The following is a 23,142-nucleotide window of genomic DNA, read 5'->3' as shown; positions in this document are numbered from 1 at the left end:
TGTTTTTTAACTGTTCATAATTCTAAAAGATTTCTTTGTTATATCTAAACAGAACTGTATCTTAAAACTCACTACAGAAATGGCTGAAATGAGATTAAAACAAATTCTAATGTAGCATTTCCCAAAATGCAATCCACAACCTACTATAGGAACAGTACATGGAAAAAATATAGGTCAACAGAAATCTTAAAAATCAGAAGAAACAGTGAAAAAGGTAACAAATTTAATATTTTTAAAACATTTTAAACTGAAATATCTTATTACATAGTAGTATGGAATATCACAAACTTGATAAGATGCTAATTATGATGAAATTGTCACAATGCATTTATATACAGTATTTGAGGCAAGACTTAAAAAAATAACTGAAAATTATTAGTCTCTACATACAAAAATATTTGGGAAAGACTACTGTAATACTAATTGCTATTTTCTAAAATTTCAAAAATTCTAATTGCTATTTAAGAAAATAATAATTAAATATAAACAGTTTAAAAATAATCACATTAGCTCTCAGTTTACCATAAAGTATGATGAAATTTTCTATGAAACATTTACAAATGCTGCTCATTTATTGTCATAGACCAAATCTCACAGAATATGCTCTGAATCCGTATTGAAAAGCACAATGTATTTGAATGTGTGTTCTAAACTTCTGAAATTTTTATTCAGAAAACATTTGAATACTCAAAATTCTCCATCAAGCTTGATGGAATATGTTTTATGAGAAAGTAGAGATTGAAGAAATGATAGTAGTAAAGAAATTCAAGAAGAGTTGCTAATATTTCTACAAATTCAATAGCTTATACTGTCCATGGAAACATAATTGAAGCATAATAATGCATTTTGAATAACAGGCTCGTTGGCTCATTAGATTGTTACTTCCAATTGGATAATAGAATTGTTTTTTGAATTCTACGTTTTTTTTTAATTTCTTGTAGAAGTGACACAATGCAGCTATCTTTTTTAAAGTTTATATTTAATGAAGTAAGTTTAAAATACACCATTTGCCAAAATATTTAAAAATGCAACTTAATAGAAATTCAGTCTTCAAGCATAATCAAATGAGGTCATTGACATCACTGCAACATAAGTGCGATCATCAATCCAAAATTGATAAATCATTTGTTTTGTAGCTAGTATTTCTGCAAAATAAGTAGCCTATACTTTCCACCAGAACATAAAATGAATATAATCAAAATTTCATACAGACTGGATAAAATTTGTAGAAGTTATAAGGAATTCGCACACATGCACATTTTGCAAGATTTGGATTCTGATAAATAAGCAGCATTCATAAGAGCTTAGCAGAAAATCTGATTGTACTTCACAGTAAGTAACAAAAAGCTAATCTGGTAATTGTGATAACATGGAGTGTATTGATTATTTAACAATGACAAAATATATTTACTTGGTCATATTTTTCAAATAGTGTAGTAAAAAAATGATATCCCTGATGTGTTAATTCTGCACTAGATCCCAATTGAATAGTTAATCTGAAAAACAAATTAAGACTGTTAATGCAATCAATTGATCTAAGAAAAAATATTTGTTACTGAGAGAAAAGGTCTTACTGGGGTGTAGTATAATCTTTAGCAAGATTTAAAGAATCATCATATCCAAATTTCCTAAGAACTGTCCAAGTAGTTTCATGCCTTCCTCTCTGAATGAATAATATATGTAAAAACAAAAATCCTACATAAAAGAAAAAAATATTTGTTTAAATACATAAATAAAAATTTATATATATTTATTTTTATATAAATTTTTCTTTACAAAAATATATTGAATTTGTTAATTTCATTTATTTAAACTAAGTTTAATGAGCTAGTTTAAAAGCATACATTGTTTACTTAATTTTTTAAAACATTATTTAGAAATTTATAATTTTAGAATTTTGATTATTTCCTTAGACACAAAAATGATTATATTATAATTAGATATGTACAATATACCTTTCAGTGTTAAACCATTATCATCAGCACCATCTGGAACATTTTTCCTAACAATAGACTTAACATCTTCAAGCGCCTGAGGCTGTAGAGGATTATTAAAACAACGGCGCTAAATGGAAAAATTTACTTTAAAAGCTTATTTAATTAAAAGATAAAAATTTTTATTAATTCAATGTAACAAAAATCATTAAAACATATACAGGTATTGTTTATATTGCATCACATACCCAATATGTGCTATGATGGGAAAAATAACTCCTGACTGATTGGGGGTAAAATTGTGCTTATAAAGTCTGACAATTAAGTTCACATACTTATCGTGATAAACGTGCTGATCAATCAAAGGTCATTTTCTCCACCATAACACATTTGGGTATGTTGCAAGACACAAACTGAACCTGGCATGCACACATGTACATACACAAACCTTTCAAGGTCACACAAAACAATCACTTTTACTCCTCATATAAATTAAAAATTACAAATTATGTAGTCCTAAATGTATTTATTTGCACCCAGAAAATGGTTTAGACTAATTAAATAGTGCTCTTTAAATCTGTCATTTTAACTTTTACATATTTAATGAACAGAGGTAATGTAAAACTTAAGTGATCTTAATCAAATGTAAGTTATCTTACCTGAAATTGATTCAATTCATAATCGTTTAATGCTCCGTCATTATCATAATCACAAATCTAAAGAGTTATATATATATAATTCAGTAACATATTAAACAAAATAAAAATAAAAATATTCCAAATTAATTTATAAACTTACTGTAAATACTCTTGTTAATGCAATCTTACATCTTTCAGTTAACTGAAACAAAAAACAATTTTATAATTTTATTCTTAATATCTTTTATAATTAATGACAAAATTTGAATTTTGTTTTACGATCATTCAATTATTGACAACTTGTAATTAACGTTTATAATAATTATTACTTTAAACCTACTTTCTGTAATAAATCAAACATAAATTTAATAATCATCGAATGTAAAGCATTTATCATTTAAAAATACAGTACTTGCCCATATTTTATCTTTGAAAAGTGAATAAATAATGATTTATTTAAAGATATAATTTTTTATTATTATGTAAAGAAATACAGTAGAACCTCCATTATACGGATTTTCGATTATCCGGATTGTTCAAAATAAACAAAAATTTTACGAATTTGCTGATTTGCACTTGGCGAATTACGACACTGTTTATGTACGTGATGGAATGCATAACTTTTTTTGTTTCAACAACGTCTCACCCAGCACAGTGGTCGTAAACTCTTAAAATATTTTATGTAGTAATAAAAATATAACTTGACATACGTATTTATAAATAATTTATATTCAAATTACATCATTTCTATGACCAAGGGCGGCGTAAGGCATGGACGACGTGGGCCACCGCCTATGCCTCGCGGTCCGAAGGGCCTCGCGCCTCGAAGGTTTATGCATTACTTAAAAGCCGCGAACGCGACGAAAAAATTTTACTCGTCATAAAACGATAAATAGTTTGTCAAATTTTTATTCATAAAAATGCAGTTTCAACTGCTTTTTATTTTATAAAATCCGTCTTCTTGCGCCACCAGAGGGCCTTTTAAACAATAGGTAGTCTGTTAGCGTTGGTCAGTAGTAGTCCAAATTCAATACGAACGTTTGTTTCTTGAAAATTTGATCACGATTTAAATACAGTATTTACTTTTAATATTACTGATATGTCATCGAAAAGAAAACGTGTTGTATTATCATTAAAAGACAAATTAAAGTATTTGTTTCGATTATCCGGATTTTTCCTTATCCGGACTACCTTCATCCCCAATTAGTCCGGATAATCGAGGTTCTACTGTAATTCATATCACTAATGAAATATTTAAGCACTCACATCTCTTTCTTCTGGAATATATAATGGAGCAGTAGGATGAAGAACAGCTTTTTGTGCATAATAGAATAACTCTGATATATTCTTTAAAGTTTTGGCAGAACACTATATATTACAAAATAATTTGATTTTAAATTTTCAACAAGTAATCAATATAATAAATAAATTAATTAAAAAATACCTCTACACATGTTTCAATTTCAGAAAACTGATTCATTATTGGCATTATCATCTAAAAAATAAAAAAAATTATTATTATTATTATATATATATAGCTATTTTTAAGAAACTTTATTTTAATGCATAGTAACTTATAAATAAATTTAATTTTCCTGCACTTATAACACTTTAGAACTAGTTGTTCCAACATTTTTAAAGACTCATCTCCAAGTTCTTATTAAGAAGTAAAAAATTTAAACACAAACTAACAGTTCTAGAAATAATGTTAGTTCATTATGTTCAATAGAATATATGTTTATTTAAATTTGTATCTAAAATTTATCTGTGTAAATACATACATGATACCAAAGATAATCCTTTGGAACTATTTATATTTGATCCTTTTATCAAGAGTTAGTGTTAAAAGTTAATCAATAAGTATTCATGTAGTAAAAGTAAAATGAATGGTAACTGGTTAACTTTTAACTGTAGACTCTTGGTTGTGATTATGGCCATTATTATTATTGTAAAAGTGCTGAAAAATTAAAAATGTTTATAAGCTAAAGCACAAATTCCAGTGGATTACTTACTATATAATGCATATAATTATTATATTTAAATTTTAATAGTTACCTCTAAAGAACTGTATTCAACTAAATCCACTTTATTGCCAACAAGTACAACTGGTGTATGATGTTCCTCCCCTAAATGATCTCTAATCAATGGAAGCCAATGTGATGTAATCTTCAAAATCAAATAAATAAATAGTTAAAAATCATATCTTCAGGAGAAGTATAAAAATAATAAGTATATATTCATTAATAATTAAATGTATAGTTCCTTTTGATTATATATAGTAATATTGGTATATTGTTGTCTTATGTTACATATTAGTAAAGTTTAATAATTTAAATGATAATTTAAAAGATAATCATTTACAATTTCAATTTCAAGCAATAAAAATTAACTCTTCTGCTTATCTACAAAAATCAAACTATTTACAGTTTTATTTTTAAAGATTTTTTACTTTTAAAATAATAAATTTAATTCTCTCTTAAAGTTTGCTTTATTAGAGAAAATATCCAATAAAAATTTAAAATTCAAACATTTCTCACTAATTACTGTATAGTTATCATGAAAAAAATTTTTCTTATAGATGAAATGATTAAAATCTTTACTAGAGAGTAAAAAATTTTTAATAGTTTCCAAAGAAAAAATATTTAGAGTTTATAAACCATATACAAGTTGTGATAAAAAAATATGTGGAGACTTATTTTATAGACCACTACATATTTGAGAACATACTTAATAAACCAGCAACAAGTTGCTCAACTTTTCTGGCAACATTTAAAATTTTAGTGACACCATCTGTTATAATATTTTATCCAAAAAGTGCTAATATTTTTAACTATTATAAAATGGCAAAAAGCTTAATTTTGAGGGTAGGGATGAGTTTTATTTTTAAAAAAATGGTAAATGCTAATAACGAGTAAAATTGTCATTACGTCCAACTCTACTGGAGATACATACGACTCCCATTATCTCCCATTCCTTGACCTTTAACCACCAAAATTTAATATCATCAATTCCCCAAATAAAGAAACCTCCCTGCAAATTTTAAGAAATCTTCAACAAAAAGCACAGAAGTTTTAAAGCTTTAAAGAGGATGAACAAAATCATACCACACACTCAAAGATACACAGAAATTACCCTCAAACATTTTTGCATTTCTTGACATTTCAAGGTGTCCTAAATCCAAAAATTTTTAAATATTGGGAAGTCATTTTTTGACCGCTTGTCATACTTACAATCTGTTATATATAATAGCCAGGAAAGTAAAAATTGCAAAAAAAAACAAACCTTCTAATGTTTAGCCAAATTTTATTTCTTCCATTAGATGTTGGCCTATATCAGCATTATATATTGAGTTGTAATCAATATTCTGTAATTGTGCAAAATGGCTAATTTCAAATAGTAGTATATAGGAATCAAATTTTGTTCCAGTTTGAGAAAAACAGATTCAGACACAGTTGAAATAATCAATAAACATATTCAAAGATTTATTAGTAGTGTAACAAATTTAAAAGCAGTTGTTCGTCAACTGAAGTTGATCCAAGATCAGGAAAACAATCAACATCCATTTCTGACAAAAATGAAGAAATTGCTACCTTGTTGAGGCAAAAATTGGAGAACAATAATACAAGAAATAGCAAAAAAGACTAACATTTCTTATAGTTCTTATTTGGGATACAACAGTTGTAAAACTTGTTCCTTAAATCATAAGTCAAGAATAGTCAATGCTTGGAAATTGCCCAGGATCTGTTTGAACACACTGAAAGTGATGATAATTTTGTTACTACAGGTAATGAAACCTGAGCTATGCATGAGTCTTTTAAATATAAAAGTTATATTTATTGTGCATTTCAAATGACTTTAATTATATTTCTAATTAAAAATATTTTCTCAAAAAGTTAACAAAAATTGATTTATAACCTTGATTATTATATATTTTGTAAAATTTTATGTTCTAACAATAAGTTCAAAAAAATAACAATTAATCTAGTTTGTATTTATTTCTAAATTTAACACAGAAATAAAAACCTTTATGTAGCAAAATTATTTACTAAAAATGTTTTAAGTTATTTAGCAGGCCACCATCAATTTAGATAAGTAATCACATACATTAATAAAGTTTGAAGAATTCAAACATTAAAAGTTGAAATGTACAATATTCAAATATGAAATAACATTTTAAAAAATGTAAAATTTTTAAAATAGTAATTAATATATAAACCATGAAAAATGTTTTATTAATGCTTGAATTATATAATTATGTTGTTTTCTGTGTGTAAGTGCTTATGTAATCTAATGACAGCCTGTCAAATAAACCTAAAAATTTTTAGGAAGTAATTTTGTTGAATAAAATACAGTTGTCCCTCTATAGCCCGACGTTTTTTAATCCAACATGCTCAGTAGTCCGACGCACCTCCCGTCAAGGTACCCGTCCCCATTACGTGTCTGCTTGCACAGAAGCATGTCGCGATGTGAATCTCCCCATCCAATTCTTACTCGATGACACATATTTCATGTGTTTTATGTGAGCAGTTCTGTTCGAACAGTTGGAGTAGAGAATATTGTAAGTTACTGCTAGCAAAACTATGCGAAATATGTAATTATTTTCGGTAATCCGGACACTTTTGGTAATCTGACACACCTTTGGTCCCATACCTGTCGGATTATCAAGGGACAACTGTAATTACTTTTTATTTAAATTTATATAACAGGGTGGCCAAACATTGTCACAATAGGAGCCATATATTGGCTAACATTCTCTATAGGATCATCCATAAATTATGTAATGTTATTTTTATACTTTTTAACTACCATCACCCATCCCTGTAACATTGTACATACACAACTCCAAAATTACAAAATGCATATCTGCCATCCTCTTAATTGTATCAAGAAGTAATACACTGAATGGGATACCAAACATTACAGTATTTTATTAATTACATGGATAATGTACAAAACAGTGACATAAGCAGTATGGTTCACTATGCGATACTTTGGAAACAAAAATGAGTTATTCTGTTACTCAAGAGTTGAGGATCCTAGTATTATATAACTTTTTTAATCACACTATATCCCTTGTAAGTGTAATTATTATCCGCATAACCATCTACATCTGTATTATGTAATTTATGAACTTCCTCTACTGATTTTTATTTAACTCTTTTAAAAGATTGAATTTCATTCTTTCAAATTATTCATAATTTATGAAAATTATTCAAATTTTCAAAAATCAAGCCTTAAAAGTTTCAATTTTTGTAGTTCATTCAGCAAAAGTTAATTATTATAATGACAGTTATCAAGAATAAAATTATAATAAAAATAATTAAACTTCACTCACAATATTTCAAATAAAAATAGTAAATACTGTATGTAGATGATGTCAAAAATTTATATTGTATTTTATTTAAAAAAATTAAATACAGTAAATATTGGAATAAGATAGTTTAGAAAATTATTTAAGGAAAGTAATTTAATATTGTATCTTTATTAAATAGATCATTTTTATTTTTATATTTTAAAAGATATTTTATTTCAATAAAAAAATTATTGTTTTACTTAAACTAAAAATTATTTTTGATCTAATTTTAAACAGGTTACAATAAAAACATGTCAGATTAAATTTCATATATTGTCTCTTCTGTTATATTTCTAACACATAGATTTGTTCAGACACAACAGATAACAGGAAAAATAAATCATACAAATGCAAAAATCACATTTGCCTATACATAAATTTTTTACAAGATAATTACAATTTTCACTACTGAGCAACATCACGTGAATGGGAAAAATATGATGAACTAAGTGACCTGCAGAAGAGGAATACAAAAAAAAACCTCTCTCTCTCATCTCAATTTATTAAGTTTGTATTGTGCAGTTCTAATAAGTTTATACACTTGATGAAAGTATTTAATACAGCAGTGAGTAGCTAAATAGATAACCTTGTCAAACATGAGTAGCTGTTCCAGCTATAAGAATTCAATTAGTGAACAAAAAACAAAGCTTCTCTTCAATACTTAAATATTTTAAAAGACAGCACAGATTTGAGGCTCTGTTCCTACTTCAATTTCTCCCATATGCCCTGTGGCTTTTATTATGAAAAATTCTATAACATGATTATTTTTAGGAATATATGTACTGCATTATAGGAGAAATAACTGTAAATTATTCAAAAATTCATTAAATATAAATACATTCTTTAAACATACAAACACATTCTTTATATACAGATATATATCTATTCATATAATGTCATTTATTTATTTTACAAAAATAAGATAAGTAGAGAAATAGATTATGTAAACGAAAAAGAAAAAGCAGTTTCAGACAGAAAATAAGGCAAGATGTTTATAATTATCTCCAAACTTGATTCTGTGCAAGTGAAACCATTTCACTAATTGATAAATCCTTGGTAACAGACAGGATTTAACACCCCTTTTTTAATTTTAAGTAAAACAAAATTAAAAATAGTTTTTAAAATAACCACTTGATTGCTTTTTAAAATATATTTCATTCAATAGTTTATATTTTATTGAAACATTGTTAAGAATGATCACATATTTATAAATTTCAAGTCACCATTAAAAACAATACTAAAAGAGAATGTAAAATCAATGAAACAATAATTTTCTGTGAAATGGACAATTGCAAAAATTACTATTTTGTCACAATTCTAAAAAAACAAAAGAAATGGCAAAGATTAATAAAGAAGATATAATTTTAACTCAGATCTAAACAGATGGATTTTTTATAATTTTAACTAGTATAGTTTACGATTGAAAGTTATATTTATCAGCACACCATGTTTACATAACAATAATTTAAAATTACAATTTTCAGTTATAAATAGCTGATTTAGGAAAAAAGTAACACTTTTTAAAATTAGCTATTACTCCTCATGATTTGAATCAAAAACTTTCATTCTAATATTTTTTAAAGTATAAAAGTGAAAACATATCAGCATTTCACATGTTTGCTGTATAATTTAATTTTTCACAAACATTTGTAATTTGAAAGTTAATATGTTATATGTTTTTATGTTATAAGCATTCCATCTGTTCTATGCTTTCAATTTTAAATAATTCTCTTTAGAATGTCACTTCTGAAGATGCTGTAAATAAAATCAACAAATTACTAGAAAACTCTCAGAAACATTTTTTTATCTAAATTAATTGTTAGCAACAATTCAAAACTTCTAGTTGAATAGTACTGTACCTGGAATAACTACAAAATTTATAAATAAATGATATTCTCAACAGTTTTCTTAGTTATACTATAAATGAATAATGAAAACTGGAAAAACTTGTTCAATTTATTATTGTTTTTGATATAGTATTCATGCTTTAGTCACTAGTATTTTTTTTACCTGTTTAAGATCAATCTAAAGCAATTGCACAGTTTGTAAATTTGACATAAAATACTATCAATTTACATAAAAAGACTAATTGCATTATCTAATAGCATTTTGTGTATAAATGCATGAAAGTAACAAATTATTCTCATTAATTATATTTTCTTTGCTATTTTTTTATTTAATAACAGAAAAAAAATAACCAAATGCATAAAACATTCAACTGGATTTCAAAATCCAGTTGTTTATGCATTTCATTAAGATATTATATTAATTTCTATATTAAATTACATAAAATTTAATATTTGTAAAAGAATTAGTTTATAAGTTTGTTCATAAACATTTTGTATATTTTATTTGAAGAACAACAATACCAGAACAAATTATTATTAATAAATAATGTAATGTAACCAAAATAGTCCTACAGAAATAGAATTATATATATATTCTTTAATATACCACCTACAGTCACCAATGGAATGTTCATTGTATTGTTTGTGAATAAGTGAATAAATAAATAAAAGGTTCTTGTGCAATTAGGTTTTTGAGTTAGTCTAAAAATTTGGAATGATGTCCATAGTTGTGAAGAAATGTGATATAATATATACCAGGGATTGCCAACAAGTAGACTGCGGTTGACCACAAAGGTTTTGAAAGTAGCCCACGAAGCTAAAGTTGAACAATTTGCTTTCACTTAAATTAATGTTTAAAAATCTTAATTAGATAATTTATTCTTACAATAATAGACTGTCTGTTCAACGTACCCATACTGTTTGTATTTATCCCGATGAACAATGCAAATGAATGCTAACGCATGCGGATATAAAAATCCTAAAATTGTTTGCCCATATTCATAATCGCCCGCAGACTATATTTTACCAAAAAAGTAGCCCCTAAGGGATAAAAGTTTGGCCACACCTGCTGTATATGTACTGTACAAACATTACATGTTTTACAAACAATTCTCAGTGTTACGCGCGACGTTTTACTCTCGCGAAGTTTGGCGCGGGGGTGATATAGCACTCCCTGTTTCAAAATTCAATTTTTCAAAACTCATAGTTTTTTTCGCGATTTTTTCATTTTGGATGTTTGTGGGCATGTGTTTTTGATGTATCAGTGAAGAAAACTACTTTAAATATATCGTTTTTATTTATTCGTAACGAAAATCAAAGGATGACCTGTAACTTAAGCTTTTATATTTTATTTTTTGTACAAATATAAATATCCATTTAAATCTTTGATATATTTTATTAATCATGTCCGTGAAATAATTAGTCATACATTTTATAAAAGTTCTTTGCACGTATGTTTTGAAATATGTTTGTTATTGGGTTTTTTATGCTTGAACTGCAAACAATAACGATCTTCTCTCTTTATTTCTTAGCAAAGAAAATCTTACTTTGACAAGAAGACAATTATATCAAACGTAATTTTTTTAACGAACAACTGGTTAGATCTTAACTTCTTTGTTTGATCTTACAACTGTTTGTATTTTAGAAATTTTTAGTTTTCCATCCTTTATCAATGACATAATACTGCTTTTTAAGTTTCTTCTTATAATTTAATATTCTGTATTTNAATAATTAATAATTATCATAAAAGTATTATTATTATTATTATTATTATTACATATGAAAAAAAAATTAGAATGATGATTTAGATGGTGTAACTGGTAATGTAAATGCCCTGTATGCAGGAGTTGCATCTGTAACTTCCATATCTTTTCTTCCAGAAGTTCAAATTATTTATTTATTTATAATTATTAAATATGATACAAGATATCAATCAATGTTGCCTATTTCTAGATCATGCTACATCTGTTTAAAGTATAATTTTGACTGTAATATGCAATTACTATCACAGATCTTCTAAGTCATTTAAATATTAATTAATATTTAAAAATAATGTATATTTTTAACATCTCATGATAATTCAAATCACATTATTCAATTTTTTTTTTTTAAATATTAAATTGATATATATTGAAAAATCTCTAAAAACAAGATATTTACCCTATCTATAGTGTCGTCATCATCAACTGCATAAACAATACATATAACATTGGCCTGAAAGACAAAAATCATTGAATTTATAATTTTTAAATAAAAGTTTTTAAAATTATTATTCATTGCAGTAATCTGTTCAAATTAAAAATAAACTAATGAGCATAGCACACTGCTTTAATCAACAAAAACCACATTTAAAAGATATTGGTATTGGTTATCTTTTAAACAACATAATGACCCAATTTCTTTCCATTTTACTTATAAATAAAATCAAAGGTGACAAGTAGTTACAATGCAAACGAAGTAAAAAATTTACTGTATGATTTTATCAACTTATTATTGTGAAAACAGATAGAAATTCAACATTTTTAAATATACTGAAACAAAAATTAGGTCACAAACTTCTTTAACATTATTACATATTTATTCTATTACTTACCCTATTGATTTCGTGCATTAATATATCTTCTGTCTGTTCCTGAGCTAAAATTATAAATTAAATAACATTTTAATTATAGAACTTTGTAAAATAAAACTGAATGAAATTTAAAATTTATCAAATTTTAGAATCTTGATAAATTCTTGAGTATTACCTTGTTATTTTATTTCCATGTATTAAAAAAAATGTTAAGAAAGTAATTTTGTTTTTTGTATTATTATGTACTTTAAAGAATTATCTGATAAATGCAAGTTATTTTATCTTAATATTTATTGACGACATATAATCAAATTACAATATTTCCCAAAGCTAACTCTAAAAGGTAGCTATAACTTTGATCAGTTGTGAGAAAATTATACTTTTCTAAAAAAATACACAAATTACAAAATGATAAAGGAATTTGAACAGAATAAATATACATTTATATTTTAAAATTAAAAGTAAACAAGAAAAATGATTCAGATAAAAGAATTAATTCATGATAAAATCTATATAAATATTGGTGATTATTATTATTTCAAGAAAATTTTTTTTAAATTAAAGGCTAATAGTAATATTGCAAATGCATTCAAAACAATTAAATTTAAACAAAATAAGAAATAAATTATGATTTAGTAATTAATGCTTTTGTTAATAGTGAGAATCATACCATATTCAACACAGATGATGTATTTGTTACCAATTCCACCCAGAAAAAATGATGATATTCATACAATGAGATTCAAACTAATTTTTAAATGTTATTTGAAAAAATATGGCTTAGTTTTGAAAATATACTGATTTTTTTCTTTTCTTACAGTAGAACATAACTATGTATCTTAATGATTCTGTTTTCACATAAAATAATTAGAAAGAAAACATAAAATACTGTTTTAAAGTCACCAAGAAATTAAATGTGAATAAATGTTTTGCATTTCTGTGTAACACACAATGTTCAATTTGAAATTTTATATTCCAATTTCACAATTAAAATTTTATATTTGTATTAATATAAAAACTGAAACATTCTGAAAGTATTTCTGGAGTAAACCTCATCCTGGCTTCTAAACAACATTATTTTGTTCTGATTATTTTTTATGTACATTATAATTTTTTAAAATATTAAAAGAAAAAGATTTTGTCCTTTAACACACAAAAAACCATAAACATACCAGAATAATCTACAATATGTGTAGGCACCTTCTCAGGTGTAACATCTGCAGGAATTGTAATTTCTTCAGCTCTTGGTGGGACATCATCTGGAAATTCTTCACTCACTAAAGACAGAATTAATGATGTTTTTCCTACACCAGCTGAAAATAAAAGATTATTACAATTAATGACAACTTAAGAAACAAAATATTCTTAAGCTAGAATACTTAACTTTCATTCTTTCGATAATAAAACTTTTAAATAGTTAACAAGAACAAATAAATTTNTTAATATTTATTGATGACGTATAATCAAATTACAATATTTCCCAAAGCTAACTCTAAAAGGTAGCTATAACTTTGATCAGTTGTGAGAAAATTATACTTTTCTAAAAAAATACACAAATTACAAAATGATAAAGGAATTTGAACAGAATAAATATACATTTATATTTTAAAATTAAAAGTAAACAAGAAAAATGATTCAGATAAAAGAATTAATTCATGATAAAATCTATATAAATATTGGTGATTATTATTATTTCAAGAAAATTTTTTTTAAATTAAAGGCTAATAGTAATATTGCAAATGCATTCAAAACAATTAAATTTAAACAAAATAAGAAATAAATTATGATTTAGTAATTAATGCTTTTGTTAATAGTGAGAATCATACCATATTCAACACAGATGATGTATTTGTTACCAATTCCACCCAGAAAAAATGATGATATTCATACAATGAGATTCAAACTAATTTTTAAATGTTATTTGAAAAAATATGGCTTAGTTTTGAAAATATACTGATTTTTTTCTTTTCTTACAGTAGAACATAACTATGTATCTTAATGATTCTGTTTTCACATAAAATAATTAGAAAGAAAACATAAAATACTGTTTTAAAGTCACCAAGAAATTAAATGTGAATAAATGTTTTGCATTTCTGTGTAACACACAATGTTCAATTTGAAATTTTATATTCCAATTTCACAATTAAAATTTTATATTTGTATTAATCTAAAAACTGAAACATTCTGAAAGTATTTGTCTGAAGTAAACCTCATCCTGGCTTCTAAACAACATTATTTTGTTCTGATTATTTTTTATGTACATTATAATTTTTTAAAATATTAAAAGAAAAAGATTTTGTCCTTTAACACACAAAAAACCATAAACATACCAGAATAATCTACAATATGTGTAGGCACCTTCTCAGGTGTAACATCTGCAGGAATTGTAATTTCTTCAGCTCTTGGTGGGACATCATCTGGAAATTCTTCACTCACTAAAGACAGAATTAATGATGTTTTTCCTACACCAGCTGAAAATAAAAGATTATTACAATTAATGACAACTTAAGAAACAAAATATTCTTAAGCTAGAATACTTAACTTTCATTCTTTCGATAATAAAACTTTTAAATAGTTAACAAGAACAAATAAATTTGTTTGTAAATATAATTTACAAACAAAGTTACAAAGAAAAAAATCTACATTAAAAGCTTCTCTTCCAATGACTTATATAAAGTAACATAAATTTTTTAATATAATATGAATATATCATTTATAATATATGTTCCCAATCTATCAATTTATCAAAATATATATTTATTCTTGTATTATTTATAATAATCTTTTAAAAATATTTATTTCTGTCAGTCTACATCATATCAAAAATATAAAGTTTTAATTATAATTAACATTTAATTACAATAATGTTTGAAAAGACAATTATAGATAAAACAGAATTTTTCTTAATAGAAATTTTATATTCCTTAAGTTGAAATTTATTAATAAAACAATTATTATATAAAAATTTTTGATAATTTTCTATTTAATCTTTGATTGGATTTTGGCTTTTAATAAGTTTAATATGAGTTTCCCTTTGAAGAAATTCATTTTTCTTTTCCTATTTTAAAAGAGTTCTTTAAAATAGGAAAGGAAAAATGAATTTTGTCAAAGAAATAGGAAAGGAAAGATGAAATTTCAAAAAATAGCAAAGATGAATTTTGTCAAAACAATAAATGAATAAAATAGATATGACGACAACTGTTCACATCATAAAGATGTGAACAATTGTTGTCATCTCTATTTTATTCATTTACTTTTTTTCTATAAAAATCTTACATGTACAGAAGTATGTATCTACTCTGGAACGACTTGCTGTTTACTACATATTACTCTGATATCTCTAAATCATTCTTTGTACATACAAAAAGTTCAAGCTATCATACAGTCATAGTTTTAATTTACTAGTTTTGGTTTCTGTAATAACAAAATCTATTGCTTACTGTTTAATCCATAATTTTATCATTTAAATGTTTATATTCATTGTAAAAAGCTAAATCTTTCCTACCTTAGGAAATTTTATAATTTCATTTTCTAACCCTCTGATAACAGAACTCTTCATAATATGACACTCTATTGCTCAGCTTTAATGTGTATTTTTAGCAATAAATTATGTCTAAAAGTCTGCAAATGCTTGTATTTTAAGATTATTTTAAAACAGTAGGATGGTATTATTCACAATTCAGTTACTTTCAATGAAACAAGTTAACCACAAATAATAACATGCAGCTATTCCAAACTGCCTGTTATTATTTTACTATTCTTAAAATATATATGAAATATATATAAAATGATTTTTGGACCACTCTATATTTCGAATACATTTTGAATATTTATATTTATAATTCTAATAAATTAATAACAAAAAAAGAACTTTTAGTTAACAAAAATTAAATATTCTAATTAAATCTACATATTTTTATGGTTTATCCACAAAGTTTAGAAAATATTTACTTATATTTTAACTACTTTACAAGAACAAAGTAGTGAAATAAATTAATTACACTCAATTAATGTGAATTTCAGTTAAATTTTTAATAAAAAACAGCTTCTTAATCAAAATTCTTCTTTCAAAGATAATAAGAAGTTTATTAGTAGTTTAAATTATTTAAAGAAATGCTGTTAAATGTAATTATCAATATTTGCAATGCTAAAAGTATGAATCAAACTGCTATGGCTGTTAATCATAGCAATACTAAATTTCAATCAGGGGTAAACAATTATTTTCACAAAAACACATTATTATGGTTTTATTAAATAATTAAAACATATGTAATACAAATTAATCTGTAACACAGTATTCACAAAGTATTAATTTTTCAAATTTAAATTTGTAAATTCTCAGAGAATTTCTTCCTATTAAAATATGTACAATTTTTCCTCTTCCTCAATTTCAATACTTAAAGCAGTTTTCATGGTAAACAGAGAATATAGAATGTTATCACTATCCTACATTCTACATGTACTGTACATAAATTTTTCCATATCAGTATATGCTCAGTGATGTTATTAGAGCATCACTAAATTGTCTTCATTCACAAATCTAAAAATTGTTTGTTAGAACTCTCATATCAGCCACCCGAAACTTTTAATCCAATATGCCTATTCCTTAATTTTTCATACTTACATTAAAATAGGGTAAAAATGGCAAGTTTTATATAATCATTTACTGAGAAATATGGTACAGAATGGTTAAATTAAGGAATGATCCGAAAAATATTTATTTTTAAATCAAAATCAAGTCAACTTCAGAAGATAATTTCATTTGACTGATATTAATTTGAAAATAGACCAGTCGTGACTAAATTTTTATCGGTACAATGGTTTTTTCCTCATATATTCATATTTGTTAAATTTAAAGAACAATCTGGTCTGTCCTAAATATGTTAGCAGAATAAATTTGTATTCTCTGAATTTAAAATCAGCACAATTTTCAAGATGTTTACATATAAAAACATTTCACATCACTTAATTACTTTATTCTTTGTAAAATTGTGAAAATGATCAAAGCTTTAATTTCTAATATATTTTTAAAGAATAAATTTGCTAATTGATACCCTACAGTTTTTGCCTTATTAATTCTATTATATATTTTGAATTCTCCATTTTATTTAAGACAGTTTGATCTGTATAATTTGTTCCACTTTTTGTATAAGCACTTACTGCTGTTAATACTTGTACTTCTCTAATTCAATGTAACTCTTCTTTTCCTGTGACCTACTTTCGTTATTTTACTTTTGCATTTATTAGATGCATCTTCATATCGATTTTCTAGCTGATAACTTGAAATTTATTAAGAGCTTCTTGTGATCCCAATTTACTATTAAAACCAAGTCATCTACCTCATAAAAAACTAACATTAATATCTCTAATATTTAAAAATCTAACTATATTGATATTTTTTAAACTATTTTTGATAAATAATAAAAATAAAAAGAAAACACTGATATTTATCTTTATATAATTCACTCAGACTACATTCTATATGCAAACTTTGCATATAGAATATAGTTTTTATAAGTTTTTTTTACTGCTCTAAACAGATTTTACTCTAAATAATAACAGTAATTTTGAAAGAGTATTATCATAAATTTTATCTGGATTCTTAAATTCACACAAAATGCTTTCCTAAATTCACTCTCAAACTGTAAGATACAATAAAGATAATATACTAATTACCGAATGAAAACACACACATTGCTGGAATTTAATAGAGAAAAAGCATTAAAAAATAATCAATAATCAAATACTACAGATAAATAATATTCAAATTGAAATTTTACAAGAATTTTGAAGAATCTTTCTATAAAAGNAACTTACTGCCTATTGACACTGCAATCCAAATGTAAAGAATATGAGAATATTTGTAAAAATAATTATTAATATAAAATGAGTTTATCTTCAAGAAGTTATAAGTTAAGTAAATTAACCTTTTTTAAAATAATAAAATTTTTATTTTCTTAAATTCTATTTTTATGAAAACTTATTTAACCACAATATTAAAAATTTATATTACTTACGTTCGCCGACTAATAAAATACGAACATCTCTTCTGCCATTTGTTCGACCCATTGTTAATATTTTTTTTAAATTTATTTTTATTTAACCTGTTAAAATAAAAAAAAATTTATTATAGATTAGACTTAAGTTGAAGAAAATAAATTCAATTCATTTTTTAAAAGTGAAATAAAATTAAATATCATAATGAAATGTTAAGATTATATTATTAGTTACTTGTGGAATTACAGTTTGGGCTTAAATTTTAAATAATTTTATAAATCTAAATTATGTGTGTAAAAAAATATAGAATTTATTATTGTTAACACACCTGTTAGTTTATTCAAATAAATAAAAATTAACTATTCATATAAACGGGTTTGAAATTTTTAACGTAATCAAACCAACTTTTGTAATCAATGAGGCAGTTGCAACATAAATTTTTATTTAAAGATTAAAAATCACCAATTTGAAATTTTGAAGTAAAAAACATTTGTCTGATTATTTTATATAATCAAAATTTTCACATAGAAAAATAGAATTTAATAAATTTTACATAAAAATATAGAATCAGGCTTATTTTTCATTCATTTTTGCAGGTGTAAAGTAAGATTATCATAGTTCATCTATGAATTAATGAAAATAGGTGACATACATAATACACCTGCTATCTAAAGGTTAAAAGGTAAGAAAAAGCTTTCGTATCTGTATCTTAACCTCGTTTAATTTTAAACAACTTAACTTATTTCAAATTTATATATGAATTATTTTCTTAAAAGTTAAAGATACAAACCAAATTCAAATTTTTAAAAGTGCTTTGTACTATACTTTAATATCTTAGTGTTCAAGTCATTCTGTACAGAGAATTTGTAAAATAGATAAATTTTTATATTCTACATTGAAATGCTAGTAAATGCTTGCATTTTTTGATGTACTGAATCAAATTATTAAATTCTACTTAATGTGATTTAATATTTAAATTTTATTCAGTTATACAATTCAATTAAATAATTTTATATTCATACTTGTAATGATAATCATTTATTTACATCTAAAACTGTAAGGAAATAAATCATGTTCAAGTTATGCAAAAGAAAAAATATTCCAAAGTTGATTGGTGCCGAAAGTGAATGCCATTACAGTTGACCCTCCTATAACACTGTTGATAATTCCGTTTTATATGAATTCCATGTTGTACGAGTCACTTAGATTTTGTAAATAAGCGAGCTGTTCACAGCCCGGCACATGTATTTGTAAAATCTAAGTGACTCGTACAACATGGAATTCATATAAAACGGAATTGTCAACAGTGTTATAGGGGGGTCGACTTGTATCTATCTGTTCTAAATAAGAGTAAAGATATTTCTAAGTAGTGAAATATTTTCTTTGCTATTACTGAGTACTGTAGTAGAATTCATGTAAACCCAGAATAGGACACAGAGTCTTCCTCTTTTTATACACATGACTGAAAAGTGCTGCAATTTTAAATTATGAGGAATATTTAAGTTGAAGACTAAACCATTGTTGGTTTTTTTAAAAAAAAATTGGATAAAAGCCACTTTCTTTTCCTTTAAAAGTGCAGCAATATAATAGAATTTGCGTGAAATATTAGAATTATTATGTTTATCTAACATTATAGAAGATAAAAATATAATCATATAAAATATTAATTTTACATACTTAAATATCATCATAATAATCACAATATTGCTAGCTGTAATATTAAAGTTAAGAATTTTTTATGACGATTAAAAAAAACTATAAATTTTAGAATCAATATGTTTAATATCTTAAATGTTTTTGAAATTTTAAACATATTTTAAAACATTTATGAAGCTAAAAAAAAAAATGTCATCTTATAATCATCTGCAAAATGTTGCATTTGCATATAATGTGGGCAAAATTTTAGCAATTTTCTGTAAAAGAAAAGTTTTTAATTCCAAAAACATTGAAAACACAGTTGAACCTCTAATAATGGTCATTTTTCAGGAGAATTTCCTTTGAAATGTAAACAAAAAACTTCCAAACACTGATCATTTTTTTTAATGTTCAAACCAGTTGCTGTTATTCAGAACTTTGACTTTATTATTAAATAGCAAGATTGCAGCCAAAGTTTTCAATGTGAAAGCATTCAAAACACCACTGTCAAACTTCTAGGCTTATAGGAAGGAGGGCTGAACATCCAATGTTCATGTTTTTGCATTGAAAACTTTGGTTGCAACCTCACTAATATATTAACTTTAATACACTTGCTAAAGAAATTCCTCAAATGTAAAGTTCAATCCCCAAAACATTTTTTTAAAAATCCATCCTTAGGAGCCAACTAAAGAGATGATGACAATTTCTGCAGCTGACTCCTGAAACCCAAAGCAGAAGTTTCCAAAAATTTTCATCCTAGAAAAGCAATATGGAACATTTTAAAGTTTGTTATAAGTTTATTGTATTATTTTTTTAATTTCATTTTTGTTTATTTTAAAATTAAAAGTAACCATAAATATAAATATAATAATTAATTTTTATATTTCGCTTTATTTTCCTATAAAAATTATTTTATTATCTATTATAATAATAATAATCTTAAGTAAGCCTTTGTCTATTAAAAAAGCCAAAAGTAAAGATTTCAAACTGACAATATTCTTTGATGAATGACAGTTTGACATTATAAAATGAATACTTTATTATAGCCTTATGAATTTTTAATTCATTTTCTTTTTTGATAATTTTCAAATACAGTTGATAATTATGAATTTTTCTTTAAACTCTCTCTCTCTCAAATCTGAATGTACTATACATTTATTTTTGGTATTATTTTACAGTTGTATATTTTTGTTAAGCAATCTTTTTCCTTTTCAGAAATAAAAGCACTAAAGGAAATTTGTTGTGGATGTTTTTTGCAAAAGAAGCTTCATCACTTTTACATTTAAAACAAAAAAAAATTTCAAAGAACAATAAAAAATGTTCATAATGAATGACAAATTTCCCTAGTCAATTGACAATGAAACACACACCCCACACACCTCACAACAGACCTTTTTCTTGTGAGGTATGTATGGTTTTTTGTCAGCTAAGGAACTTTTACATCATTATGAACATTTTACTTATTTGGAATTTTGTTACGAATTTTTATATGCATAAATAAGACATTACAACTGCCAAGTCTTTTACAAAAATAAACTCTTAGTTCAGCAGACACACTAATAATAGCATAGAATTTTTAATATCCAAATACTAATGATTATGTAGACCATGGGCATATCTATCTTTAAGGTGCTTTCTCTATAGGGAAATTTTCAATTAGATTCATCTTTATTGTTTTTGGCAATTGCATTAATCTTAAAAAGGTTTTTGGGATTCTTTTTATTTATTTTTACTTTTGCATCATTTTTTAAGCTTGACACTACTGCACACTTAATAAACAAGTATAAACATTATCTTAGAGATTTTTACACATTGATAAATAAAACAAGCTTGTTTTGTTTTACAGTTTTTATAGCTGTTTTATTGTAGTAGTCTGAGACCTACCCATATTTGCCTGTATTTGGAGATTCTGTTTTCATACACTGTATACCAGCAACTTAATTAAATCTATAACAATTAAGGAATTAATACCATCTAAATTTGTCTTTTTTTTATTATATTTTTCAACAGTTTAAAGTAAAACCAAATGATGATTATTTATACATATGCAACTTTTATATAATTCTGCTGATTAGTTCCTGAGTTATATTTCACATGGAGACTTCTGTGGTGATAGAATTTTATTTGAAAAATGTCCACTAGGATGGAAAGTGGTGCTATTACACTATAGTGAATAACTCAAAATGTCTCAAAATTTACAATATACATGGTATGCTGTGTCCAAAACTTGTGCTGTCATTGAATGTGCAATTTGGCAATTTCAGCACGTTGCCAATAATGGAGGACACCATATTGATCATGCTGTTGCATAGCCACCAGGTCTGTGGAGTAGTAATGATTTTGAGGTTACTCTTACTCCTACTCCAGAGTTGTATTTTTAAATGTTACTCCTACTCCTTGAAAACTTCTGATTCCTCTTACTCCTTACTCATACTCGTACTCCTCAATCACAATATTTCATCATTGCCACATGACTCATCAGGCTACTTTATTTGTTTTTTGAATTTTGATCACATTATATAGTAGCCTAATCAGTAATCAGATTTAAAATTCAAAGGGCTGTAGCTATATTGTTTTTCATTTATTTAATGCAAATTATAAAACAAAATACATATTTGATTTAAACTATTTATTCAATACTGAAAAAAACTGAAATAGATATAATGGTTATGACTAGACCTAACCATTATTGACATCTGGAAACCCCTCCTCCCTAACAGGTATTATCCACATGTGATTCCATCCCGCCCTCCCCCAGATGGTCCCCATCTGATGAACCTACCTTGCCCTCCCATATAGATACAACTTCATTCTACAAATGAAACTGCATACTCAAAGATGATCATAACTCTGATGCAACCCTAGTAAACTGATTACCAAGTCAATTGCCCAATATATTCTCTAATGTCAATTGTAACCAACACTCAACCATGTAAGTTAATTTTAAAAACATTTTTGTTAAAATATTATATGTACTAATGTAATATCCTGTATAATGTAACCCATATCTATCTCTTTTTATTTTTTGCTTTCATATAAAATTCCATCAACACAGAAGTCTCCATGTGAAATATAACATAATTCTGCTGATTAGTTCCCAAGTTATATCTTTTTGAAATGTAATCTTTAATTATGAACACCTTATATATAGCTTCTATTATAACTT

The 23,142-nt window shown here is 25.1% G+C and overlaps 1 protein-coding gene across 3 annotated transcripts in view; it reads right to left on the bottom strand.

The window, feature by feature from the left end:
• Positions 1-23,142, bottom strand: part of LOC111621748 (mitochondrial Rho GTPase 1-like) — a 61,187-nt gene that overhangs the window by 20,245 nt on the left and 17,800 nt on the right. For all 3 annotated transcript variants that reach the window (XM_023363978.1, XM_023363977.1, XM_023363979.1), the window contains exons 2-13: positions 18,362-18,448; positions 14,675-14,815; positions 12,366-12,409; positions 11,933-11,986; positions 4,628-4,738; positions 4,017-4,067; positions 3,839-3,940; positions 2,733-2,774; positions 2,594-2,650; positions 1,956-2,064; positions 1,575-1,695; positions 1,412-1,496 (exon numbers count right to left, since the gene is read on the bottom strand). In XM_023363978.1, coding sequence (XP_023219746.1) covers positions 1,412-1,496; positions 1,575-1,695; positions 1,956-2,064; positions 2,594-2,650; positions 2,733-2,774; positions 3,839-3,940; positions 4,017-4,067; positions 4,628-4,738; positions 11,933-11,986; positions 12,366-12,409; positions 14,675-14,815; positions 18,362-18,413 — 969 coding nt within the window. In that variant the 5' untranslated portion in view covers positions 18,414-18,448. The remainder of the gene's footprint in view (positions 1-1,411; positions 1,497-1,574; positions 1,696-1,955; positions 2,065-2,593; positions 2,651-2,732; positions 2,775-3,838; positions 3,941-4,016; positions 4,068-4,627; positions 4,739-11,932; positions 11,987-12,365; positions 12,410-14,674; positions 14,816-18,361; positions 18,449-23,142) is intronic.

This window comes from Centruroides sculpturatus, unplaced genomic scaffold, assembly GCF_000671375.1.
Source record: "Centruroides sculpturatus isolate CEXI.00-Female unplaced genomic scaffold, Cexi_2.0 scaffold21, whole genome shotgun sequence".
NCBI lineage: Eukaryota > Metazoa > Arthropoda > Arachnida > Scorpiones > Buthidae > Centruroides > Centruroides sculpturatus.
The sequence above is the reverse complement of the archived record's forward strand: the minus strand, read 5'-3'. Positions and strand labels throughout refer to the sequence as shown.